Source organism: Pseudonaja textilis, chromosome 10, assembly GCF_049901715.1.
Source record: "Pseudonaja textilis isolate UNSWEBS1 chromosome 10, rPseTex1.2, whole genome shotgun sequence".
Classification (NCBI taxonomy): Eukaryota; Metazoa; Chordata; class Lepidosauria; order Squamata; family Elapidae; genus Pseudonaja; species Pseudonaja textilis.
In genome coordinates, this window is record NC_141999.1 from 11909397 (window position 1) to 11934151 (window position 24755).

The 24755-nt window shown below is 45.8% G+C and overlaps 1 protein-coding gene across 8 annotated transcripts in view; it reads right to left on the reverse strand.

Annotated features, from left to right (window-relative positions):
* Window positions 1-24755, reverse strand: part of AHDC1 (AT-hook DNA binding motif containing 1) — a 261817-nt gene that overhangs the window by 37305 nt on the left and 199757 nt on the right. For 7 of the 8 annotated variants that reach the window (XR_015744779.1, XR_015744780.1, XR_015744783.1 and 4 more), the window contains one exon: window positions 16836-17004. Coding sequence is in view for 1 of the 8 variants with exons in the window: in XM_087939720.1 (XP_087795846.1) it covers window positions 16836-17004 (169 nt within the window). In the remaining 7 variants the exon portion in view is untranslated. The remainder of the gene's footprint in view (window positions 1-16835; window positions 17005-24755) is intronic. The other variant, XR_015744778.1, reaches the window with a different exon arrangement.

Below are 24755 nucleotides of genomic sequence, written 5' to 3' on the forward strand. Positions count from 1 at the left end.
GGGCGCACGCACACACTTTGCACGTGCACGCATGCCCAATGCACACTTTGCGCAGGCGCAGAGGCGTTCCAACTCACCTCCTGCAAGCCTGCACTCTCCCGGTTGCTTCAGCAGCTGCCGCGCAGCAATCTGCTGTGATGCGCAAAGCACCTGCGCTTCAAAAGCAGAGGAGTATGGGAGCCCAGGCAGGCGGGTGGGCCCAACAGCAGAGCGGTAGAGAGAACCGGTTCCGTCTCCACTGCTCATTGGCGTTACCAGCTTGGCAGAACCGAGCTGAACCGGAAGAATACCACCACTGGTTCATATGTACGGAGATTGTGGTATCATGGGTCAGATGATCCTCCTTTTATGACTGTCTGACAAGCAGATTCAACGGGAAAGCCAGATTTGCTTAACAACCGGGTTACTAACTTAACTGCAGTGATTCACTTAACAACAGAGGCAAGGAAAGACATAAAATGGGCCAAGACTCAAACTTAACATATGTCTCTCTTAGCAACAGAAATTTTGGGCTTAATTATACAAATTCCCTACAGCAGCCCCAAATATTTAGGGCTGAAAGCTTCAGAGAGATTATGGTCATAAGTCAAGGACTATCTCTAATATGAAAGCATGTTCTGCTCATCAAATGGGCACATCAGGGAGACTTCTCCCTTCGAGATGCTGTTTTATATGGGGAACTTTGGGTCATACCAACTCCCACTTGTAAGAGGCTGAAGTAGGAGAGCCATGTTAGTTCAGGTAGCCGAAAAAAAATATATCTAGCATCAGTGACTGTACAATCATAAAATTAATACAAAAACCTAGCGTTAGCCACACCTACAGAATGGTCCCCGTCTGATCAGAATGCAAGCCGATTGAAGGAGGATTATTTATTTAGGTATTTACTGATTTGGTGCATAAACTGCTCTGATTGCTATGGGTTCTGAGCAACCAACTACTGCAAGTCAGGCTGTAACATCGACAAACGAATAATAACATCCAACATTCGGAAGTCTCACTTTTACACCCAGGGAAACAAAACTCAATTTAAAACAAACACCCCAGGCTGTGAGAAAGAACGAGGCTAGAGAGGGGTGGGATTCAACCGGTGTTACCACCAGTTCGGTGACTATGTTTTGCGCACGCGCGTGTGTAAAAAAAAACTTAAGCTGTGCCACCCAGACAGCTGAAAAGCACTGTGCGCAGGTTGCACAGCTTTGAAAAGCCTCTTTTTTCCTGCTTTTTCAACCGCAGTTATGCCGGGCAAAGCAGCTGAAGTTGAAAAAGTAGGAAATAAAGGACAGGTAAGAGCCTGGGCGGGCAGGTGGGCCAAACAGCAGCAAACACAGAACCAGTTCAGTGTTTGCTGGTCTTCAGAGCTACCAGTTTTATAGAGCCGGGCAGAGCCGGTAGCATCCCACCCCTGAGGTTAGAGCACATATATCCCCAGGTCTTGCTAGGACAGCATTGATAATCTTTCTGAAACTCAGCAGAGTTGGGGGGGGGGTGCAATTCCAGAGAAAGGGGGCAGCAGTTGAAAAGGACCTGCCTTCATGATCTTGGCTGATACCATTCCCTCAATGAAGGGACCCCCAAAAGATTTCCTTCTCCCAGATCTTACTGGACAAGAAGAAATAGTTGGGAAAAGGAGATGGTGAAGGTATCTAAATCCTGATCCATATAGGACATCATCCTTATCTTGGTGCAGATGGCCTAGGGATGGACTCTTACTGGCTAGGTGTGGTTCTGTTGTGCCCTTGGTAGAGTTGGACTCTGAGGGAGAGGAGGAACAGCCGACAGGGAGGTGTGGGTCCAGGGAGGTGTGGAGGAGGCTAGGGAAGGGCAGAGGCTGGCTGGGCAGTCAGAGGAAGAACCAGGCCCATCCCCTCTTCATTCTAGGTCACACAGGGAGGAATGGAGAAGGAAACAACTTGGCTTATGAGAGAGGAAGCGGCCATGATCCCCCTCATTGGTTACAGCTGGAGAGACTAGTATATAAGAGAGACAGTTAAAACACAGAGTTGCCAGAAGTAAAGTGTGTTTTATTTTGGGTTGAAGTTATCTTGGTTGGTGTCCTTCCAACAGACTGTGCCTAGTTATCTCCTTGGATTTGGTAATTACTTATCCTGCTCAGTTGTGGAAATTTCCTTCATTGTAGTTTGTTTGGTTTTTTATTTTACCTGTATCTGCTCATTAAGTTCGGACTATATTGCTTTCTTCTGAAGACTATTTTTGAGTATGTTTTATCTCCAACTGAGAATTATTGAACAGTGGGGCCAAGTTGGAGGCATTAAAGGACATTTATTTACGTTTTGGATTTTATTACATTTGTGTTACACTCCGGGTCATCACAGGTTCAAGTTCAAGGAGAGAATCAACCTAGAACTAAAGAGCCATTTCCTGAGATCTAGAATGGTTAATCAGTGGACCAACTTGGCTCTAGAAGTTGTGGGTGCTCCATCACTGGAGGTGTTTATGGAGATTCTCAGCGATCCAGGTCATGGTTGTCCTAGAGGTGCTTCTTCAAGAGGCAACTGGACTTTCTGGTTTTTCTCTGAAGACGTTTTGCTTCTTAGATAAGCTTCTTGGATAAGAAGCTAAACGTCTTCAAAGAAAAACCAGAAAGTCCAGTTGCCTCTTGAAAAAGCACCTTTGGGACATCCATCACTGGAATTTTTAAAGAAGAGATTGGACAGCCATTTGTCCAGAATGGGATAGGTTGGACTAGAAGTCCTCCAACGTTCCTTCAACTCTGTTATTTTGTTATTCTGTTAAGTTACAGTTAAAACTGGATGTCAGGAGGTTGTTGAAGGCTGATTCAGAACATAAATCTTAGGAGCAAGTATTTCTGGAAGAAAACAATGGCAAACCACTTCTATGTTGCTGTCAAGATGAGTCAACATAGATCACCGGAAATCAGGACTCGGAGGAGATTTTATTCTATTTTCCTGTGACAAGGACATTTATGCCATTGAAACTCAAGTCTCAGCAGCTGTTTTTCAAACTGTTAATTTTATAAAAAAAAACGCAAACCCTGGTTAAGGTGCAACCTTCCATTGACTCACATATGCCCCTTTAGACAGTTATGGGCTGTTGCTGTGCATGTGATGTTCTCCATAGCAGAACTGGGGAATGATTTTAATGCACGCTGTATCCTCTCAAAAGGCATAAACTATTTTTCATGGGCTTGTAATAACATCTGGGCATGCATTCAGAATTGTAGTAATGAAGTAGTCCATATTGGTGTTTGCTTCAGGGAGCCAAGATTAGCTGGGCCTTCCAGTCACATGTGAAGGAACACAGGAAGGCTTCTACATAATTGGGACTCCGGTCACATTTTGCATTCTAACAACCAAGACTTCCTAATGCTTTGCCCTCCGCCAGTTCAGTTCTAATCCTTTGTCCAACCAACTTCTTCAGGGACAATATCAGAGTAGTTTAGTACTAGAAAAACAGAAAATTGCCTCATGAAAAGTTAGTTACAGATAATCCTTGACTTATGACTATATTGGAGCCTGTCCATCACAGTTGTAAGTTGTGATGATTGCAAAATGGGTTGCCAAGTGACCGACCCAATTGTACAAACTTTTGTTGTGTTAGTTGTTAAACAAATCAATGGTTTGCTATGGGCTGGTTTTGCCAAAACCATTGTCGGTTTTCAACAAAAGCCATAAAAGATGGTCATGTGACCATGGGACACTGCCAAGCACTTGGCATGCAATCACATGATCATGAGGGATGGGCGGCAGGCAGCTGTCGGAAGTTTGGAACCAGGTCATAAGTACCCCAGGAAAAGTCTGTCGTAACTTGGAGCCAGTGATGGGATTCAAATATTTTTACCAACGATTCGGTGGGCGTGGCTTGGGGGGCGCACTTTGCACGCATGCACACACTTTGCATGCACGCAGGTGCCAAACGCATACTTTGCGCAGGCACACAGGTGTTCTAACTCACCTCCTGCAAGCCTGCACGATCCCGGCCGCTTCGGCAGCTGCCGTGCAGTGCTATTCTGTGCCGCGCAAAGCAGCTGCGTTTCAAATTCAGAGGATAAAGGTGAGTATAGGAGGGGCAGATTCGGTCTCTGCTGCTACGACTGGCTCTGCAGAACTGGGCCAAACCGGTAGAATACCACCACTGCTTGGAACGGTCTCTAGACAACTGGTCATAAAATTGAAGACTATCTGTATTTCTTCACCGAGAGCGGTTTTATCTCTTCAATTCTTTTGCAGCTGAGGGCCGCATTCAACTATTTTGAGTAGAGTGCAGAGGGCTATACTTTGGTGGGGGCGGAAGCACGACGCAGGACAAAACAACATGCACTTTTCATTTTGAAGTTATTCATTCAACTCCACTCATATTAAACCCAGCCCCCAAATGTGTACAGGTAGTCTTCAGCTTACAACCACCATGGTGGCTCGGTGGTTAGAGTGCTGTACTGCAGGCGACTTCTGCTGACTGCCGGCTGCCTGCAATTTGGCAGTTCAAATCTCACTGGCTCAAGGTTGATTCAGCCTCCCATCCTTCTGAGGTGGGTAAAATGAGGACCCAGATTACTGGGGGCAATAGGCTGACTCTGTAAACTGCTTAGAGAGGGCTGGAAAGCACTGCGAGGCAGTGTATAAGTCTACGTGCTATTGCTATTAAGCCCCAATTTTCTGCTCTTAAGTGAGACATTTGTTAAGTGAGTTTTGCCCCATTTTAGGACTTTTCTTGCCACCGTTGTTAAGTGAATTGCTCCAGTTGTTAAATTAGAAACACGGTTGTTAAGTGAATCCGACTTCCCCATCACCTTTGTTTGTCAGAAGGTCACAAAATATGACCCAGGGACATTGCAACCGTCATAAATATGAGTCAGTTGCCAGGAGTTTGAATTTTGATTACATGACTATGGGAATGCTGCAACGGTCGTAAATGTGGAATGATCCATAAGTCCCTTTTTTCAGTGCCGTTGTAAATTTGAACGGTCACTAAACAAACGGTTATAGGCTGAGGACCACCTGTAATCGCTTTCTCTCTTTTCTCACCTGAACACTGCATATTTATGGGTAATTTTTAAAATTGCATTTGGGAATAGCTTTAACTTCAGGCAGGGGTCTTTCCCATCAATCCCCTCGTTTCAGTGGGGAACCTGCAGAACTGGAAAAGAGCAACTGCCCAAGACTTCCTACAAACTAAGAGAGCGGGACTCTGCCTTATCTCCTAAGTCAGAATCAGAGGTGGTATTCAAACCGGTTTGGACTGGTTCTGGTGAGCTGGTTGGCCCTGTCTACCTGCCCCTGCCCTTTCGTGTCCTATATTTCCCTGTTTTTTAGCTCAGCTGAATCATGCAGCATATATACATATACACACACACACACACATATGTATGTATGTATGTTTGTATGTATGTATGTATGTATGTATGTATGTTGTAGCTCGATGTATGCATGCATGCATGCATGCATGCATGTATGTATGTATGTATGTATGTTGTGGCTCTGATTCCCGAGCCTGTGCTGTCAGAGGAAGAGGACTTGGAAGATGAGGAGGAGGAACTGGGAATGCCTTCCTCCCCAGGACCTTCCTCTCTGATAATGCCTGAGGTTTCATCAGACAACCAAGAGGAACAGCCTGAGATTAATCAGGAGGAAGGCATATCGGAGCAGCCCCTGACAGGGAGTCAGGAGGAAGAATGTTGGCTTGATCCTAGGTAGCGTCATAGGGAGAAACGTGAGCAGCAACGTAGGAGGCGTGGGAGGGTCAGAGAGTGAGCTGAGTCATTGAGCCACACCCCACAGGGGATAAAAGTGGGTGTGTTGTCGGCTGGAACTTTGTACGGGACAAAGTTTGATCTTACTTCAGGTTTTTCTTTGTGAATGATTTTTGTGGTCTGCCTTGCAATTTTCTGTAAGTAGCTTTTTACTTGTTATCAGTTCGGACTCAGCAGGCAGAGCGTGTTGGAATGCCAAGGACGTTATCAGTTCCAAAGAATTAACTCTGTGAAGTTCGAGCCAGCTTGCCTGCCTGTGTGTGTGTGAGTTTGTACTCTTTCATCTTTTAAGAAGAAAGGTGAGACAGAACATATATATATATATGTATGTATGTATGTATGTATGTACAGGTAGTCTTCAGCTTACAACCACCACAGTGACTCAGTGGTTAGAGTGCAGTACTGCAGGCTACTTCTGCTGACTGCTGGCTGCCTACAATTTGGCAGTTCAAATCTCACCGGGCTCAAGGCTGACTTGACCTCCCATCCTTCTGACGTGGATAAATGAGGACCCAGATTATTGGGGGCAGTATGCTGACTCTGTCAACCCCTTAGAGAGGGCTGTAAAGCGGTATAAAGCAGTATATAAGCCTTAGTGCTATTGCTATAGCGGATTTATTTATTTATTTGTTGAATTTATACTGCTGCCTATTCGCCCATGGCTTCTCGAGGTGGCTTACAGAATGTAAAACCATATTTAAAATTAAAAAAACAATAAAAACTAACAAAAAGAATTGAATAAATTAACAAAGTACAATAGAACAAAATCTGGAAAAATAAAAAATCACCCCCAACTCCCACCCCGACGACAGCAGATTGCCCTGCCTCAGCTGTTTTACTCACTAGCGCTGACATAGAAGGCAAATTTTGAAGCTTAAAATGGGCGGGTTTTTTTAAACGGTGCGCACGCATGCAAAGCGAGGCGCGTGCTCACCGACCCAGTGGTTAAACCGATTGCAACTCACCACTGATCAGAATATACCTTGTTAGAAACAAGGATTTGCCTTTTCTTGCAGACGTTTTGTTACCCTAACTAGGTGACTGAGTGCTAGTTACTCAGTTATGGTAATAAAACATCTGCAAGAAGACAAGCCAGCTCAGAGAGCAGCAAGTTACAGATACCCTCCTTTATTGGTAACTTGCCTTTACTCAGACTATTGGCTGAGCTTGCTCAGCCCAGTAGAAAGGAAAACAAGATGGTAGCCATGAGAAAATAACTTCCAAATTTCTGGAGGCAATATCTTTACTAACTCAACAGAAGGCTTGCTTAACGCTCGATGTTTTCAGAAAGGCAGCCATGTAAAAATCTCTTGCTGCAAAAGCTACAAAGGAATCTGAAATATTGATTTTATTTTATTTTTTTAAAAATCTCCTAAGAATTCATTCGTCTAATGAAATGGAGTGTAATCTTCAGAAGTTTACGACAGCTGGAAGCTTTCAAGTTTCCAAGAAGGTAAGTTTGCTCAGTTCCAGACTGTCCTATTTTAAATAAGGAAGGGTCCAATAGTCGTTTGTTTGTTTCTTTATCCCACTAAGCTTTTGGAAATTCCCGGTGTTACTGAACACCAGCTCCATATCGGATATGATCCAGGATGAATGTCTGGAAGTAACCCACTGCAGATGTGGCCTGAATACCAGCCACTATTTTTCCACCCTGTTCTTCCAGCAAAATATATTTTTTTTCGTAAAAAGCATGCCATTATTTTGTAGACTTCCTATTGATCCAGTCAAGGTATTGTCCCAATCGGACTCAGCAATGCATAAATTATCTGGACAGGCAGCTCTTCCCCAGGGTTTTAGCAGATGTCTTTCCCGTGACCTGCTGTCTGATCTTTCTAACCTATAAGAACTGCCCTCCACCCTTTTCAGCTTCCACCCACCTAAAATATTTGAAAAGCAAACGATCAATAAAGTCCCTATTGCACTCCAAACTTTTAATATATTTCAATGCATGAAAAGACATGCATTTTGAAAGTTTGGAGTTTCATAACAGGCAGGTTTAATTCAGGGGTGGGATTCAACTTTTTTAACAACCAGTTTTGTGGGTGTGACTTAGGTGGTAGGCGTGGCTTGGTGGTCATGTTATTGACTGGGTGTGGCCAACTCAACATCACTCACATCGAGGCACTCATCTCCTCGCCTGGCTTCTCATGACTGTGGGGATTCTGCAACAGTCGTAAATGTGAAAAATGGTCATAAGTCACTTTTTTCAGTGCCACTGTAACTTTGAATGGTCACTTCACACAAGCAAAGTACCAGCAAAGGAGGGGAAAAAAACTCTAGAGACATTCCTGAGACAGGAGGTCTCGTCCTGCCAAGAGCGTAATAAGGGTTAACGAAGAGGCAGTTTCTGTAAGCAACACCAGAATGTTTCCTTCCTGTCTTCCTTACAGGATTAGGCCAGTAATTTCTTCTAACAACCGGTTCTCCAAACTGCTTAGAATGTTAACAACTGGTTCTAGAGAATAGATGCGAACCGGTAGAATCCCACCGCTGGTTTAAGTAGCACAGTTTTTAAAACAAACACAGCATATTCAGCTTTTATGGAGAGCACATGTTCTGAATACTGGTAATCCTTGATTTACAATGGTTCATTTAGTGACCGTTCAGAGTTACAACGGTACTGGAAAAAAGTGACTTATGACTTTTTTCCACACATATGACCCAGGGGTGCGATTCAACCTGTATAACAACCAGTTTGGTGAGCGTGCACGTGCCCTGCGTTTAAAAAAGCTAATACCTTCAACTGCAGCTGAAGAAAATAGCTGAGGCGCGGCAAACTGCTGTGCCGTGTGAATCAGCCGTGCTCTAACAAAAAGATGTAAAGCCCAGGAAAGAGCAGGGGCTGGCAGGTGGGCCCACATGCTTGTCAGAGCAAACCGGTTCAGAGCCAGCTGATCGTTGGAACAAGTTTTCCCAAACCGGTCCAACCAGGAGAATCCCACCCCTGGTATGACCGCTGCAGCCTCCCCATGGTCATGTGATCAAAATTTGGATGCTTGGCAACTGACTCATACTTATGACGGTTGCAGTCTCCTAGGGGTCATGCGATCCCCTTTTGCGACTTCTGACAAGCAAAGTCAATGGGGAAGCCAGATTCACTTAACAGCCATGTTCCTAACTTAACAACGGCAGTGATTCACTTAACAACTGGGGCAAGAAATGTTGTAAATTGGGACAAAGTCCACTGAACAGCTGTCTCGCTTAGCAATGGAAATCTGGAGCTCGATTGTGGTCGTAAGTCGAGGTCTATCTGTAAAAGACAGAATGGCCCAAAATTGATTAAAGTGGGGCCAGGTGGTGTGAAAAGTGTCATTCCCAAATTTGTGGGCAGGTAGAAGCTCCTTGAGATCTTTTCTCCCCAGATATGCCTTATTTTTGCCTCTGAGAGATGCACTATAATCTTTAATTGTTGTTATTAATTATCATTATTCACAGTAGTCCATGCTTTGACTTTAGGTTACCATCCAAGAGGGAACAATGGAATTTTTAGCAGTTTCCCCCCTTCTTTCTTTTTTCCCGCCAGGAGGGGATTTTAATGTGGCCTATTTATCAAAGCTTAAACTCTCTATTTTTTCCCCCATTGCTTGCTGATCTGTGGTGATAGTGGATAATCTTAAGGGGGTGGGGTGAAGCAAAACAAATAAATTAAAAAAACCTGTTGCTTGCCCTTATCTTTTAAAGCTTAATATGGCGACTGTGTTTATGTTCCTTTTTCAATAGTTATTAAAAGTTACAATGAAAGAAGTAAAAAAACAGTGCAAATTAAAAAAAGAAAAGAAAAGAAACTGCAGAAAAGAAAAAAAAACAGAAAGAAAATAGACAAGAAAGAAAATAAGAATATAGTAAAGAAAAAGGAGCTATAGAAAAGAAATGTTTTCCCTCTACATCACAAATATAAACAATTTAGGTAACTTATTGTCCTCTCTTAAAATACGAGAAACGAATTCTTCTTCCCATCTCTTATCTATAAACAAACCCTTAAAGCCTCTTCATTCTTGATTTCTTTTCATTTTTTTCTTTGTCCCTTCTCACAAAATTCTTCAAAGCTTTAACAAGTCTCTTTTGTCAATCCAATATAGGAAAATTATCCAGGGCACTCTTGGGGTTTGTTATTTGTATTCTGCTGTATGTTCCTTTAAAAAAAATCTTTTAAAAATCTTATCCCCCAAACACTTGACAAGAAGAGGAATACACAGTCTAGACATCTTCATCCCATCCTTATATATAACATACGTGGAGCCAAGAGGGAGCAAAACAATGAAACAGCTAAATCTTCTTTCACTTGAAGATTGTGGCTGTACCTGCCATATACTGTACAAAGGACAGGAAGTATCACTTGAGTTCAGGGTACAAATGGGAGGTGTACTTCTGCTGTCTGCCAGATTTACTTGTATTCAGCCATTCCAATCTTGGCATTGTTCTGCTATTTTTTTCTTTAAAGGTAGAAGAATATTTTATATTTCTAGGAGGTTCCCCTGGCATTGGCAGCCTGTATTTTTGTTTTCCTTAATCTTCCCTCATGTATGCACTTCTGTGAACAACTTTCCCTAACGTGTGTGCTTTTGTGTGCAACCTTGGATTGCAAAATGTGGCAGAGATGTCCAGGAACTTCTTAACCAGGCCAAGTCTTGCTGGTGGGGAACCAGACCTGGGGGGTGTCGTTTCATGATTTGCTCACCCACACCCCAGAATGCATTCTTGGCTACGCTTCTCAGCAACTCTGGAACTAAGGCTGTACATTTTCTGGGCTTGAGAAAAGGATGCTGAACATCGGATTGTGTGGGAGGGCAACATAAAGCCTCCAGTTCAGCTCAACTTGCTATGAATCATGAGCCAGGCCCAATAATGGATTAATAAGGAGAGTCAGTTATCCTAAGACTAGCTCCATACCCATGCTTCGCTACGAAACTATGTGATTGGGCTTAGTTTTGGGGGAGGAAAATAAGGGGGGGCGGGAATTGTGCCTCTGCCTACCAGCATCCATTGGTATTCATCTGGCTTGTGGACTGTCAGTATGTGAGAGAGTTGAGGGCTGTTTGGAAACTGAAACAGTATTTGCTGTGTGAGCAAGGAGACAGCAAGGAGCCTGGGCATGGCTTAGCTCCACTGTTCTGTGCTAAAGCTGGCTGCTGCTGTGAAAGTAAAACTGAAACTCCTCTCCTCTGCTTGTGTTTTGCATTTGGAAGAGATTTCTTTTCATGTTAATAATAATACTACAGGAAATACTAATGCTCTGATGGTCATTTTGAAAAATCCTTTCTTAGTGAGCCCCTAGAAGCCATATGTGCCAAATGTCAAGTTTGTAGGCATTACGATTCTGGAGATTTTTGTGATGATGCGTGAGTGGCATTTCGCTTTTATATAGAGAGATAAATAGTCAAAGCAGCACCAGTCTGAAAAAAGTAGTTAACAGAATTGCATTCTCAGTCAGCACCCGGCTCCCTGCTGAAACTCACTGGATGTGACTGGAGCTACCTATACTTCTTCCAGTCCCAACCAGCAAACCCCACCAACAAACTACAGCACCTAAACTCGGATCCCAGATGGTTTTCCGAGTGTCTCGTGCACTGCTGGACTTTCCCTTAGCCTCCCGAGCTGCCTTTCAACAGCTTCTGCCTGCCAGATGTGAAGTCAAAGTCCAACGCATCTGGAAGGCGTCAGCTTGGGAAAGTGTTTCTCCAGCAAAGGAGTTCTTCCTTCCTTTGAAAACTGGTGTCCCTAGGATGGCTCCAAAGCCGTGGTTCGGTTTGTGATGGTGCCTGCCCGTCATCATCCCCAGTTCTATCCCTGCCATGGCTCCTAGAGCTAATGAGAACGGCAGTCCATAGGAAGAGTCCCAACTAGCTAGCAGGGCCTTACAGAAAGGAGAGGGGTGGGTGGGTGGGAGGGAAACAATCTTCCACTGGAAAGTGTGCAGCAAAGAAATGCAATGAGCTTGCCGTCCCTCAGTCGCGGATAAAAATGTTTGCTTTTCGGAAAGGCAAAGACGGGTCTTCAGTGCATACGGTCATTTTCATCAAAATCATGACCGGATAAATCTATCAGCTCTGGGTAATTTTTCATCTGATCTGAGGCAATCTGATCTGATCTCATCTGATCTTATTTAGAAAATTTATAACAGCTCTCGGCAAGCATAACAAAGGAACAATAAAAACGTCCGCAAATAGAGCGTCTGCGGCATCCCTGTTTTTATACATTTTGAACACAAATACCGAAGAGTGTAAACCTTGGAAAGTCTTTGTAAATTCACGTAATCACCAGATTATGGGCTTGTTAATAGACTCTTTGTAATCGCCTCGGTTACCCAATCGGTCAATACAGGTAGACTTCAACTTACAATCATTCGTTTAGTGACAGATCGAAGTTACAGTGGCACTGGAAAAAAAGTGCCTTAGGACCGTTTCTCATACAGACAACCGTTGCGGCATTTCCATGGTCATGTGATCAAAATTGAGACACTTGGCAACTGGCTCCTATTTATGACGGTTGCAGTGTCCTGGGGTCGTGCGATCCCTTTTGCCACCTTCTGACAAGCAAAGTCAATGGGGAAACCAGATTCACTTAATGTCATGCCCCCGTCGGAGTCTGAATCTGAGGAAGAAGTCAGACAGCTAACAGGGAGTGGGGGTGTGACTCCGTTGGCTGTGGAGGAGGCTGGGGAAGGGCAAAGTCTGGCTGGACAGAGCAGGGGAGAGATAGAACAAGAGAGAGGGAGAATCCCACCAAGGAGGTAAATCCTTTAGGACTGAAGAAGGTGAGGATGACAGAATGGTAAGTGGAACTAAATTATTTTTGCCCTGGAAGAGTTTTTTCCAGGAAGCTATCAAAAGCAAAGGGACTGTTTTACGGGCTGTTTCTGCCCAATGCGTTAAATCAAATCCACTGAAAACACAGCAGCTGCATTGGCGCTTGGGTATGTGTTAAACTTTGTTGGTTTAGTCCAGGAGTTCCCAAACTTGACAACTTGAAGACTTGTGGACTTCAACTCCCAGAATTCTCCCGCCCAGCTAATTCTCCAGCCAGAGAAAGCAGCTATGCTGGCTGGAGAATTCTGGGAGTTGAAGTCCACAAGTCTTCAAGTTGCCAAGTCTGGGGACCCCTGGTTTAATCGCTAACCTTTTCGTGGACGCAGGATGCTTCTCAGTCTTGGCAGCTTTCAGTTGGGTGGACTCCCAACTCCCAGAATTCCCCACCCAGCTTGTTCCCATAAGCACAGCCACAAAGGTATCCGTTCTGCTTTTCAACTTGGCTCCCAAACGGGGAAAATCAGCCCAGCTGGCGGTGGAAAGAGTGTGTGGGTTGACAAGAGGCTTAGCGAGTGAAACGGGTACCACGAATCTCCGCCAGGGTTAGAAGAAGCCCATCCTGCCTTATAAACCTCCCCAAGTGCCCTAGCCTGCTTCCCCCCAAACCCCAATCCAACAGATGCCATTCCTTTCTGCACACCCCATACACACCCCCAGGAGAACAGAATGGCTAAAAGATTCCGCATCTCCCCTTCTGCGCACCGGGAGACGGAGAAATCTGGGTCATCAGGAGGTAAATCTCCCTGGCCAGGAATGGTGGGTGGGGGGACAGAACCAGACTCCACCAACTTCCTATAGAGCCACAGTCCCATCCTCGACATCTTTCCTCTGCTGTTTCCAAGAGGCCCAGCCATCTCCTTCTCTTTGCTTCTCATCAGCCTTGGCAAAAAACAAAACAAAACATTTTTTTTTTCCATTGCTGGATCTCCCTCCCTTCTAAAGCTCAGCTCAGCTTTAGAAGGGCTCCAGGCTGCAGAAAAGCCACAGCAGGAAGTGACCTCATGCTTTTGGCAGGCACGGCTGCCTTGCCTCTCCAAGGGCTCTCTGCACTCTGCCAGAGGCTATCTTCCTCCCTGCTGACTGCCAACTGCAAAGGACCCTTTGTCTTTCAGCTATCTTGCCGGACCCTTTGCAAAAGATGGCTTTTCCGTCGCTTTGCGGATGCTCTGACTATCCCAACACCCCCGCCCCCACCTTCTCCGTCTCCTTCCTCCAAATGTTTCCCAGCCTGTCCCAAAAAAAAATTCCTGAGGCTGTCCAGCAAGAGGAAGAAGGGGAAAGAGAGCGGGCCTGCCTTTCCTCCTGCGCTTTCCAAGGCTTCCCATCCGTTCCTCGGTGAGAACGCTTGGCTCTCCCCTCCCATCCTTGCACTGATGTTTCCAAGCAACTCTTAGCCAGATGTGGACAAAGAAAGGTCAGGAAAAACAGCAGCACGGGGCACCCAAGAGAGCAGGAGGGAGGGAGAGAAGTCGGAGAAAGCAGGATGTCTTTCCAGTGCATTTCCTCAAACGCCACCCCCCCCACCCCCAACTTCCAAGTTCTGACAGATGAGATAAAAGACAACAGCCAGGAACAGGCTAGGGCACCCTGCATATTTCAGTGTGCATGTGTGCTTGCACACATGGACTCTACCAATGCCCAGTGCAAGCAATAAACCTCAGCCTTACTGGCCAACAAGAATCCTTGGAATCTTTGTTCATTTCCACCGATTTCTAAAGCGGTCTAGAGAGGAAAAGATGGATGAATCTGACAAACGAGGCCGGAGGGACTACAGCACAGGAATCTAATGCCTTGCATAGCATTGAAGCCAGCAACTGAAACCCTTGGTTAGACTTGATCATCTTACTGCTTTGCGAACTCCAAATGTTTTGCATCGTTCTTCCGATCTGCACTGGGTTGTGGGAAAGAGCAAACAGCTTCTGGTTGATCACGCGGTCTTAAAACAGAACGGGCCAATCTATAATGCAGCAAAAATCTGCTCTTTCGGCCTTTTTTCCTAAGCTGAGTAGACCTCCAAGAAAGCACTGCTGAAATCTGGTGGTAAAATGTCACTATTTGGAGATGCTTTTTTTTAAAAAATAAATTAAGGGTGAAGTTTAACATCCTTATTTTGTGTTAACACCCTCACATCCCACCAAACTCCTTCCTTTCTGGAGAGGTCTTCATCTTATTTCTGTTGGCAACTGGATTGGAGGCTAAAAAGATTATTTCTATCCCAAATGCATCCTTTTCCTGCCACAAGCCCAGATTTCGTTTTGTGCTTCTTCCCAATTGTTTTCACAACTCAAAATGGTAGGTTGGGCTCTTTGAACTGTGAGTGGGCCATCCGTTGGGGAGAATATCAGTTGGAGGGATCGGAGTCCACCAGAAAAGAAACAGAAGTAGTTGAAACAGTTTAATCTAGAGTCAACATTCAAAGGAAACCAGAATTTTTCTTCTGGGACTGATGGACAAACAATTATAGGTAGTCCTTGACTACCAACATTTCTACTGCTAACTGATATATTTGTTAAGTGAATTACATTCTATTTTACAACCTTTCTTGCCACAGTTGTTAAGCGGATCACTGCAGTTGTTAAGTTAGGAACCTGGTTGTTAAAGTGAATTTTGCTTCTTATTGTCAGAAGGTCACAAAATGGATCACATGACTCCAGGACACTGCAACCCTCATAAATATGAATCACTTGCTAAGTGGCTGAATTTTGATCACATGACCACGGGGGATGCTGCAACGGTGATTAGTGTGAAAAAAAGGTCATAAGTCACTTTCTTCAGTGCCGTTGTAACTTTGAATGGACACTAATTGAACTTTTGTAACCAAAGAGCCATGAAACACTGTTTTACTTTTTGCTAACTGCAGTGACATTATTGTAGCACAAGAATGAAAAGGTTGGGCATTACCCACCCTGGAGGAAAGGTTGATGGAAGACGATGGGACTTTCTTGAGATGGGCTAATTGACTCGTTTGATTAGGGAAAGGACACTTAATGGTGGCTGGAAACTCCTTGTGGAGTTTTAGCCTAAAAAAGAAAAAAGTGAACTTACGATTTATGACTCTGTTGATTAGACAGAATGGGTATAGAAAGAAGGGAGTCGTGATTAACTTTAGGGAGAGAGAGGCAGAGGTTAAAATATAATTGTACTTATAACTGCTGTGAAGATCAGAGGTTGCTTTTTTAATTCTTTTTTTTCAACTTTTTTTTTTTTGCACTTTTAGCTTTCTCTTTTATTTCTCCTTCGTTCTGGTTTAGTTTGCATGAGTTCTTACTATTGCTGTTAAAAAATGACAATCCAGATCTATAGATATATAAAAATCCAAAGCTGTAGGCTAAACTGAGAAGTCAGGAAAACATCTCTGAAAAGGCAATAGCAAATCCTGCCTGCATTATGGTCAAGAAAACTGTTTGGCTGGGCCCCTCTAATCTTCAGAGTTTTCCCTTTATGCTACAGGAATCTAAATTTGGGGGAAATTGAAACAACACACCTTTGTTCTACTAACGGAAGCTGCTTTAGTTGAGAGAAACCATCTGCAACTGATCCTACATTTGCATGCATCAAACATCCTGAGGTCAGACAAACTGGGATCAAAACACGAGATGACAATGCAATGGCGACAGTATCCTAAAGTCCCATCCCAGTCTGAGGCTTCGTCTCTTCCAACTGGCAGAAGAAAGAAAACAGTGGCAGTAAATTACAAGTTTAGTGTCCAGCACCACTGCAGACTATGGACAAAAGGGATGCTTTTTGTAAAATCTTCTCTTACGTTCAAACAGTCCAAGGCAACAAAAATTGTAAGCAGAAATCTAGCATGCCAGGGAGAGGACCAGATTGCAAGTCCTGATGTGCTTGTTGTCTAGGGGCAGGGAGGGAGCCTGGTTTGCTGATTAGAGGGATGCAAACACTCTTCCAAGTGGCCCTTGGTTTCTGCCTCTTGGAAGTACTAGAATCCATTCCCGTCATGTTTCCTTTCACGCAAGGACGGAGCGAGGCAGAGAGCGAGACTTTCCCACCCAGTTCACAATTTTCTGGATATCAACTTGGCCTCCTTGAATCTCACACGGGGGTTTTTCAGAAAAACCTCGAGCAACCCCGTTGCTCTACACCAGAGGTGGAGGAGCATGATGGCCCTCTTTATGATTTATGGACTCCCAACTCCCAGAATTGGCTGAGCCAGCATTCTGGGAATTCTGGGAGTTGGAAGTCGTAAAGGGGCCGTCGTGCTCCCACCACCCCAACCAGAGCAGAAAAGCCAGGTTCACCTGCCTGCCCCCCCTTCACTCCCGCCCCCCCCTTACCTAGGCCGCCCATACTTGCAGTGAAGGTTCACCCTGAAGTTCCTCTCGCTGCCGTCCACTTCGCTGTTGGGCGGCCGCAACCCTGGACCCTGGCTGTGCGGGAACCATTCAGCTGGCGGGTTGGCGCCGTTTTCCAGTCCAATGGGCTGGCACGCATTGGAGATCCCATCTGTTGAGAGGAAAGCACACAGACCCAAGGCTTGTGAAGGAGAAGGGGAACAGGAGGAGCAGGACTAGACGACGCTGGAGTGAAACCACCTCTCCCCACAACCCCACAGACCCTTTTCAAAGCGATTTCATTTCAAAGGGATGCAAGCAGCAGCGGGTGAGAGAGAGATGTCCAGGGTCTGGGGATCTCTCTCTCTCTCTCTCTGTGTCCTGCATGAGTGATGCAAGGCGAAGACAGCGCTGATGGCACAAATCGCTACTACGCTTCCCTTGTGCTACGTCCTTCCCCTTCCAAGCTTGCACAGTAGTTGGTTTCTCTTTCTCTTTTGAAAACAAGCTTCCATTTTGTAGACAAGATGGAGAAGGTTTGCATGCAGACTCTATCTTGCCCGCTGCCCGAATACAGCTCTTCCCCCGGCCAAGCCATCTTTTGGCCCTGTCCCTTAGAAACAGTGACTGCCTTGCAAAGGCAGACGAGAAAGCCTGACCCACCCATTCAGGTTTTTTTTGTTTTTTTTAAAGGAAGGACCTTCCCTCCCTCCACAGCCTTCCTGGCTTAGAAGCAAGTTTGTGCTAGGCGCAACCCCCCGCTTCTCCCAGGCCAGAAGTGAGGGAATCCTGTCTCTTTGTTCAGGGTAGCTCAAGGTCATTAAAAATACAAAGGGTTTTTGGCTTTTGGAGTACAACAGATGTGCCTGAAGGATGGTTGGTGGGGGGCCAGGCTCCTGGAGAATGCAACACACCTCACCCAAGAGGCATGACAGTGTGGGTCAGAGGCCTGCGTGGCTCTGATAAACAGACAAAATGTCTGTGCATCTGTTTGGATGCCAGACCTGGCTGTCACTCATCGGATCCCAGGCGCTCTTGGGCCTTTCCTGCCTCCTCATCTGATTTCCCCCCTCCCTGTTCTTCTCTTCCCTTTCTCTCCATGGTATCATAGCCCTGCAGGGGCATCAGCCAAACTCTATTAGCTACAGTCATCCTGCTATCTCAAGCTGTGTGGTGTGTGAGCGAATATGTGTCTGCGAGTGAGTGAGTGAGAGAGAGAGAGAGAGAGAGAGAGGAAGGGTGGGGTGGGGTGAGGGGAGAGAAGTGGCATTCATGCTCTGCACACCAAAATCTGTGCCTTGGTTTTCACACGGCTTATGCACTTTTACCCACAGGATAGAGATGCAAGGATTTCACTGGCATGTGTTGGAGAATTCCTAGGTCTATTTACTAAAGTATAGGAAAGCGCCTGTCTCTTTCAATACTACAGCTATTCAGTGTGTGTGTGTGTGTGTGTGTGTGTGTGCGTGTGCATATGTCCACTCCACATACTTGACTCAGTCAGCGGTGAGTGTAGCAATTACATACAAACAGTCTACTCAGCTCAGTCAGCTGTTGCCTCGATCGGCCTCTAAGTGCACAGGCACACATGTGCATCTGTGCTATATATAGTGTGCTGCGCAAGCCCAACTCACTCTGTTCGAGGCGCCGCACAAACCCATAAAATGGGTAATTCACTAACCAGGCTATGTGCATTCAGGTGAACAATGCAGCCGATAAAGCAAACCAGAAATAGAACATGGAAAGCCATAGGAATGGGAGTTCGCCTAGAGTCTTAAGCACAAGGGTGAAACAACAACAACTTTGCAAACGGTACAGATACCCAAGCCTTCTCATGCAGCAACCTAAAGGAGGTCAGGATAGCAGGATCAACTGTGAATTAAACCGTCTCTTCGGCTACTGCTTGCCAAGCAGTTGGGGCATCTCCCTACTTTAACTTCTCAGTCTCCCAGATTCCATTCACCCAGGGCTACATCCTCTTCTGGTGCCCTTATATCTGCACGAGTCCTTTGCAAGCCAAGAATCCAGTACTCCTTATTGTGAATGCAATGCCACCATCGCTTGGACGGCAAGGCAAGCCCTGCTTCCGAGCATTCCCAGGAAGTCAACTGCCCACCCTTGCCTCTTCTGTTTCCCATCATAAAGCGTAATTTCTTACTTATTGCAACAATTCCAACCAGATGCAGTGACTGAAAAAAAATAATAATCGGTGAGCCATCGAGATATGTGGCGGGTAATTGCAGGCTCAACGATTTCATTTTCATTCCATTGATAAACACATCGTAACATCCCCAATAAAGTGATATCTCAGACAAAGAGGAGCTTGGCAAGTCGACTTGGTCTTCCATTAAGGGAAGGGGAAGGGGAAGGTTGAGAAACACTGACCTAGACTAAGTTCCAACCACCAAGGATTAACTTTCCTCCTTCTCTGAAAACCTAACCTTTGGATCTGAATTCCCTTGCAATCCCAAATTCCCCTTCTCAGGACTGCAGGAATAGAGTTTGCCAAAGCAGACCAATTCCCATTTCACAGATAAAGAACTTAAGCAGAGACTGGAATGTGGGCCAGTCAAAGGCTGTTTATTTTTGGAGACTGATTATGCTCACACAACCAGCCTCATCTATATATTGACACATCTGCCTGGTCCATCTGCCAGGCTGCAAGGGAGGAGTAAGGACAAACAATGTGGACTGTGGCGTTGGCTCTTCCTCCACTGGGTGGGAGAGCATCTCGGGAGGAAATGTACCCACTTATTCTAGGGAAAAGAGCTCAATTCAACAGATCCTGAGCCAAGCCAGAGGTGTGGGTCACCATCACCATGCAGAACGCTGCCAAGGCTACCCACAAATCCTGGCTAAAAAGCAGGATTTCCAATCTAGGCCTTCAAAGCAAAGGTTGGCACCCAATCCAGACTAAGCCTTTACACCTTTCCAAGTCTTAATGTCATGGGAGGTGTAAATCCTTATGGTTTGGCCTTTGGTTTTGGGGGGTTGTGGTGATGGGAAGCCTACATGGGTACCAACAAGGAGTCTAAGTGAATTTCCTACCATCTGAACTCAATGTTTCTCCGTGTGACATACTAGAAAGTCTCTGTCAGGAAAGGGGTGGAGGGAGGGAGGGAGAGAGAGAGGGGGAGGGAGGGCGTGGGAGTGGGAGGGAGTGGGAGAGGGAGGGAGTGGGAGAGGGAGGGAGGGAGGGAAGGGGAGAGAGAGAGAGAGAGAGAAGCGCAAAGTAGCCAACAACTTATTAAGCAGCTGCAAAAAAGAAAAGGCGACAGATTCTGAAAAGATAAATTAGCAAATTAGCACCATCTCCTGAGCTGCAATACTTATGCAGTAATAATGATAATAATACGGGAAAAAGAGTTTCAAAACCCAAAGTTTTCCTTACCGCGCTCCTTTTATTCGCACAATTAATCCTTTGGAGGATTTGAGGTTGACTGACAGCGGCCACTGAGGAATTCGAAGCCAGTTTTTTGAGGGCGACGCTACTTATTACACTCACACGGTTTGCCTGCCACCAGTGGCCAGCCTCTGTGCTTTTCCACGGCTCTTTGCATCCACCCCAAACCGTTGCTTTCTTCCTCTCTGCCTGCCCTCCTCTTCTTCCTCGCCCAGCCGTGTTGCCCTGGAACTCTGTCCTTTACTCTACAACTGAAAATGGATTTGTCACCTCAATTTTTTTTATCCCACTATCGGTTCACACTCGGCTATACTCCTGCTGTCTATCACTCTGTCTCTACCCCGCTGCTGGCATAGTCCCCTCCCTCTGCTTTTCATGGTTATGTTTTTACTTTCCTGGACATCTAGCTGGCTTTGGTGACCTCCAAAACCTGGGCACGGCTGGACCTGATTAGCAAGTGGCTGGGAAACCACTGAGAACTCAAGCGGACTGCGAAATCAAATCAAAAGAAAAGGGAAAAAAAAAAAAAACCTAGGAAGAAGGCAAGGGCAAACTACTTCCGTATAGTCCCCCTGAAGCAGTGGTGGGATTCAAAATTTTTTTTACCACCGGTTCAGTGAGCGTGGCTTGGTGGGCGCGCTTTGCACGCATGCACGTACTTTGTGTTCGCGCGAGTGCCAAATGTGCACTTTGAGCAGGTGCAGAGGTGTGTGTACAGGCGCAAAGGCGTTCCAACTTGTCTCCTGCAAGCCTGCACTCTCCCGGTCGCTTCGGCAGCTGCCGCGTGGCCCTCTTCTGTGCTGCGCATAGCAGCTGCACTTCAAAAGCAGAGGATAAAGGTGAGCATGGGAGCCCAGGTGGGCCCAACAGCAGAGCAGCAGAGAGAACTGGTTCGGTCTCCGCTGATCTTCTGCGCTACCAGCTCAGCCGAACCAGGCTGAACCGGTAGAATACCACCACTGCCCCGAAGACTACAGGCATGTCCATACAGCCACCAGGTGCCATGCTCAACTCAAAGGGGACATTTTTGATGTTCCAAATTTTAGGATTATTGGGGTGGATCGGGGGGAAGACAGTCAACACCTGACATCAGGATAGAGGACAGAGTTTCCTCTGAAGGGTCCTTGGTGCTCTCTGAGCTTGGCTGTTTTCTTGAAGACATCTCACTACCCAAACTAGGTAACACCATCAGCACTGTCTATGGAGATTTCTGAAGTTTTTGTTTTGATTTTTAAGGTTCTTGGATGAGAACTGAAACATTTTCAAGGAAAACAACCCAAGAAAGTCCAGTTAAATCCGGCATGTTGGAAATGGAAGAAGAAAGAGGGTATATTCTACCACATGTGGTGGTCCTGCCTGGAGACTCACAAATACTGGCTAAAAATTTTTAAAAAATGGTTACAAGAGATCACTAATGAACAAATAGAACTGGAACTGGAACTATTCTTGCTGGGGATATTTAAAAAGATTTATGGGAGAAATATAAAATATATAGTGTTACATATCTTAATGGCAGCTAGAATTGCCTATGCCCAGTATTGGAAGCATAAAAATGTACCACCAGAGGAATTGATTATCCAAAAAATAATGACTTGTGCTGAGATGGATAAATTAACCCTGATGTTATAAGAAAAAGAGGAGTCTGAGTATTATAGGATTTAGGAAAAATAGGATGACTGGATTGAGCTAAGATAGATGGAAGATGGAAATATTAACCATAAGCAACAGATAGGTTAAATTCTTACATTCCATAAATTGTGTATATTTGTAAATAATGCACAAAACACTAGTATAAGATGAATGCCACAAACTGTTAATGTCAAGATATGTACACTTTTTGTTTGTTTTTAAAGTTATTAATAAAGTTTATTTTAAAAAAGGAACTCCAGTTGCCTTTTGAAAAGCACCTTTAGGACAGTCATGACCCAATGACTGATAAATCTCCATTGACGATGCTGATGACGCCACCTAGCTTGAGTAATGAAACATCTGCAAGAAAACAATGGGCTTGGAGAGCACCCAAGGGCCCCTCATGCCAACCCTGAGCTACAAATATTCTCCTTCCTCTGTTGTGGCATTCTGGGTTTGAAATGCCCCTTTTCCCGGAAGGCAGGCTGGTGGTACTTGAGAGGGTTTTTTGTGGGGTTCCAGGCAGAGGTGCTATTCAGCAGGTTCTGACCAGTTCTGGAGAATCGGTAGCGGAAATTTTGAGTAATTCAGAGAACCAGCAAATCCCAACTCTGACTGGCCCCGCCCCCATCTATTCTCCACCTCCTGAGTCCCAGCTGATTGGCTGGGCCTTCTTTGGTTGCCCTGCACAGGAGAACGGAGCTGCAAAGCAGGTTAGTGGGGTGGGGAGGGAATGGGGACTTCGCAGTAACCTTCTCCTGCCTACCAAGCCGTGTCATGCCCACCAAGCCGTGCCCACAGAACCAGTAGTAAAAAAAACTCAATCCCACCACTGGGTCCAGGTGAGGATTAGGGATCTGAAAGCCCCAAATTGGCCGTGCCCCCTTGTCCTTCCTTTAAGAAAAACAAGCAACCCGACTTATTTCCATTTAAATTGTGTGTCGCAATCTGCTCTGAGATTCTTCGGGGAGGAACGGCAGCAATTTTCATCATCCGTCATGCTTGTGTTTTTGTGCGCCTTGATCCTATCCTTCTCCTGCCTGTGTGTGCTCAACTCGATCCCACTTGAGTCAGCCTGTTTCCTGCTTGCAGGTGGCGGGGAGGATCGAACCCACAGCTCTCCGTTAAAGGAGCCCCTTTTCCTTTCCCTGCAAATTTGGGGAGTTGACAAGTAAACACCCTTTCTTAGCACCCCCTCCGTTCCCTCCCAGCCTCTGCGCACGGTGGCGGTTGCACGTTGGGAAGGTGTAGAGTTACAGCAAAGGGCGATGTGGAATAAGGAAACGGCCCTCGAAGGACCAGGCTAGTCTCAACTGCCTGGAGCTGGCAGAAACAGCCAGAAAGACAGAGGAAGCAGGCAAAACACACAAGAAGGCTTTTCATTCGAGTCAGTGGGTCCCAGCCCCTCCCAACGGTCCCTCCTCTTGCCAGCTTCCCTTTGAACTCAAGTGGGACATGGAAAACCCCAAATTCCAAGCTCCAATCCCAGCAGTCGACCTTTCTATGGGACGCAGAGTCAATCCAATGGGATCCTTTGGCACCAAGAGAGATAAGGCCAGTCCAAAGGGCAGGCAGAGACATTCTCGTGAGCCCAGAGCCCTCAGTGGCCAGAAAAAGAGGAGATCTGTCTGAAGTCTTCAGTATCTTTGTTGTCCTCAGCAACAAAGAGGATTAGGGGACTGGAGGCTAAAACATATGAAGAACGGTTGCTGGAACTGGGTAGGTCTAGTCGAATGAAAAGAAGGACTAGGGGTGAAATGATAGCCGTGTTCTGATATCTCAGGGGCTGCCAGAAAGAAGAGGGAGTCAAGCTATTCTCCAAAGCACCTGAGGGCAGGATAAAAGCAAAGAGTGGGAAGCTAATCAAGGAGAGAAGCAACTTAGAACTAAGGAGAAATTTCCTGATAGTTACAACAATTAATCAGTGGAACGACTTGCCTCCAGAAGTTGTGAACGCTCCAACACTGGAAGTTTTTAAGAAGAGATTGAATAACCATTTATCTGAAATGGTGTAGGGTTTCCTGCCCAAGCAGGGGGTTGGACTAGAAGACCTCCAAGGTCCCTTCCAACTCTGTTATTCTATTCTGTTCTATTCTACTCTGTTCTATTCTACACTGTTCTATTCTACTCTACTCTACTCTACTCTACTCTACTCTACTCTACTCTACTCTACTCTACTCTACCTCGGCCAGTGGCTCAGAGCAGTAGAGCTACACACACACACACACACACACACAGTAGAATCCTACACACAAATGCCCCTCCACCCCACCCCTTCCACACACACAGAAGGATCCAAGTCGGAATACATAGGCAATTTCTTACCCAGCCACCCCAATTCCTCGTAGCTAAGGCTACGAGCACTTACAAAGCGAGAATTGTTGCTTTCTAGCCGGGACAGCACACACACACACAAACACACACACACACACCCCACAGTAACAACTGTCCACCGTTCTTCCTTGTAATTCATGGGCTGGGCCTCGCTGCCTTGCCTGATTCTCCTTATGTTGCAACAAGCCTGTGCCTGCCAAGGGACTTGTAATTCCCACCTCTTCCGTGGCTGGTCGGGAAACCTCATCTGCTTCAAAAACAGCTCACAGCAACTGTTGACCACACGGGGGGGAGAGACACACACACAAATCTCTCCCCTCCAGCTGTAGGGGGCAGCACGGGATATAACCAAGGCCATCCAAAGCAGGGGCTCCAACCTTGGCAACTTTTAAGACTTGTGGACTTCAACTCCCAAAGCAAACTGGCTGAGGAACTCTGGGAGTTGAAGTCCAGGAGTCTTAAAGTTGCCAAGGTTGGAGACCCCTGATCCAAAGGGTTTTGACACCCACACCCCCCATGCATGGGGGAGGAAGGTAGCGTTGGGGTGGAGGAAGGAG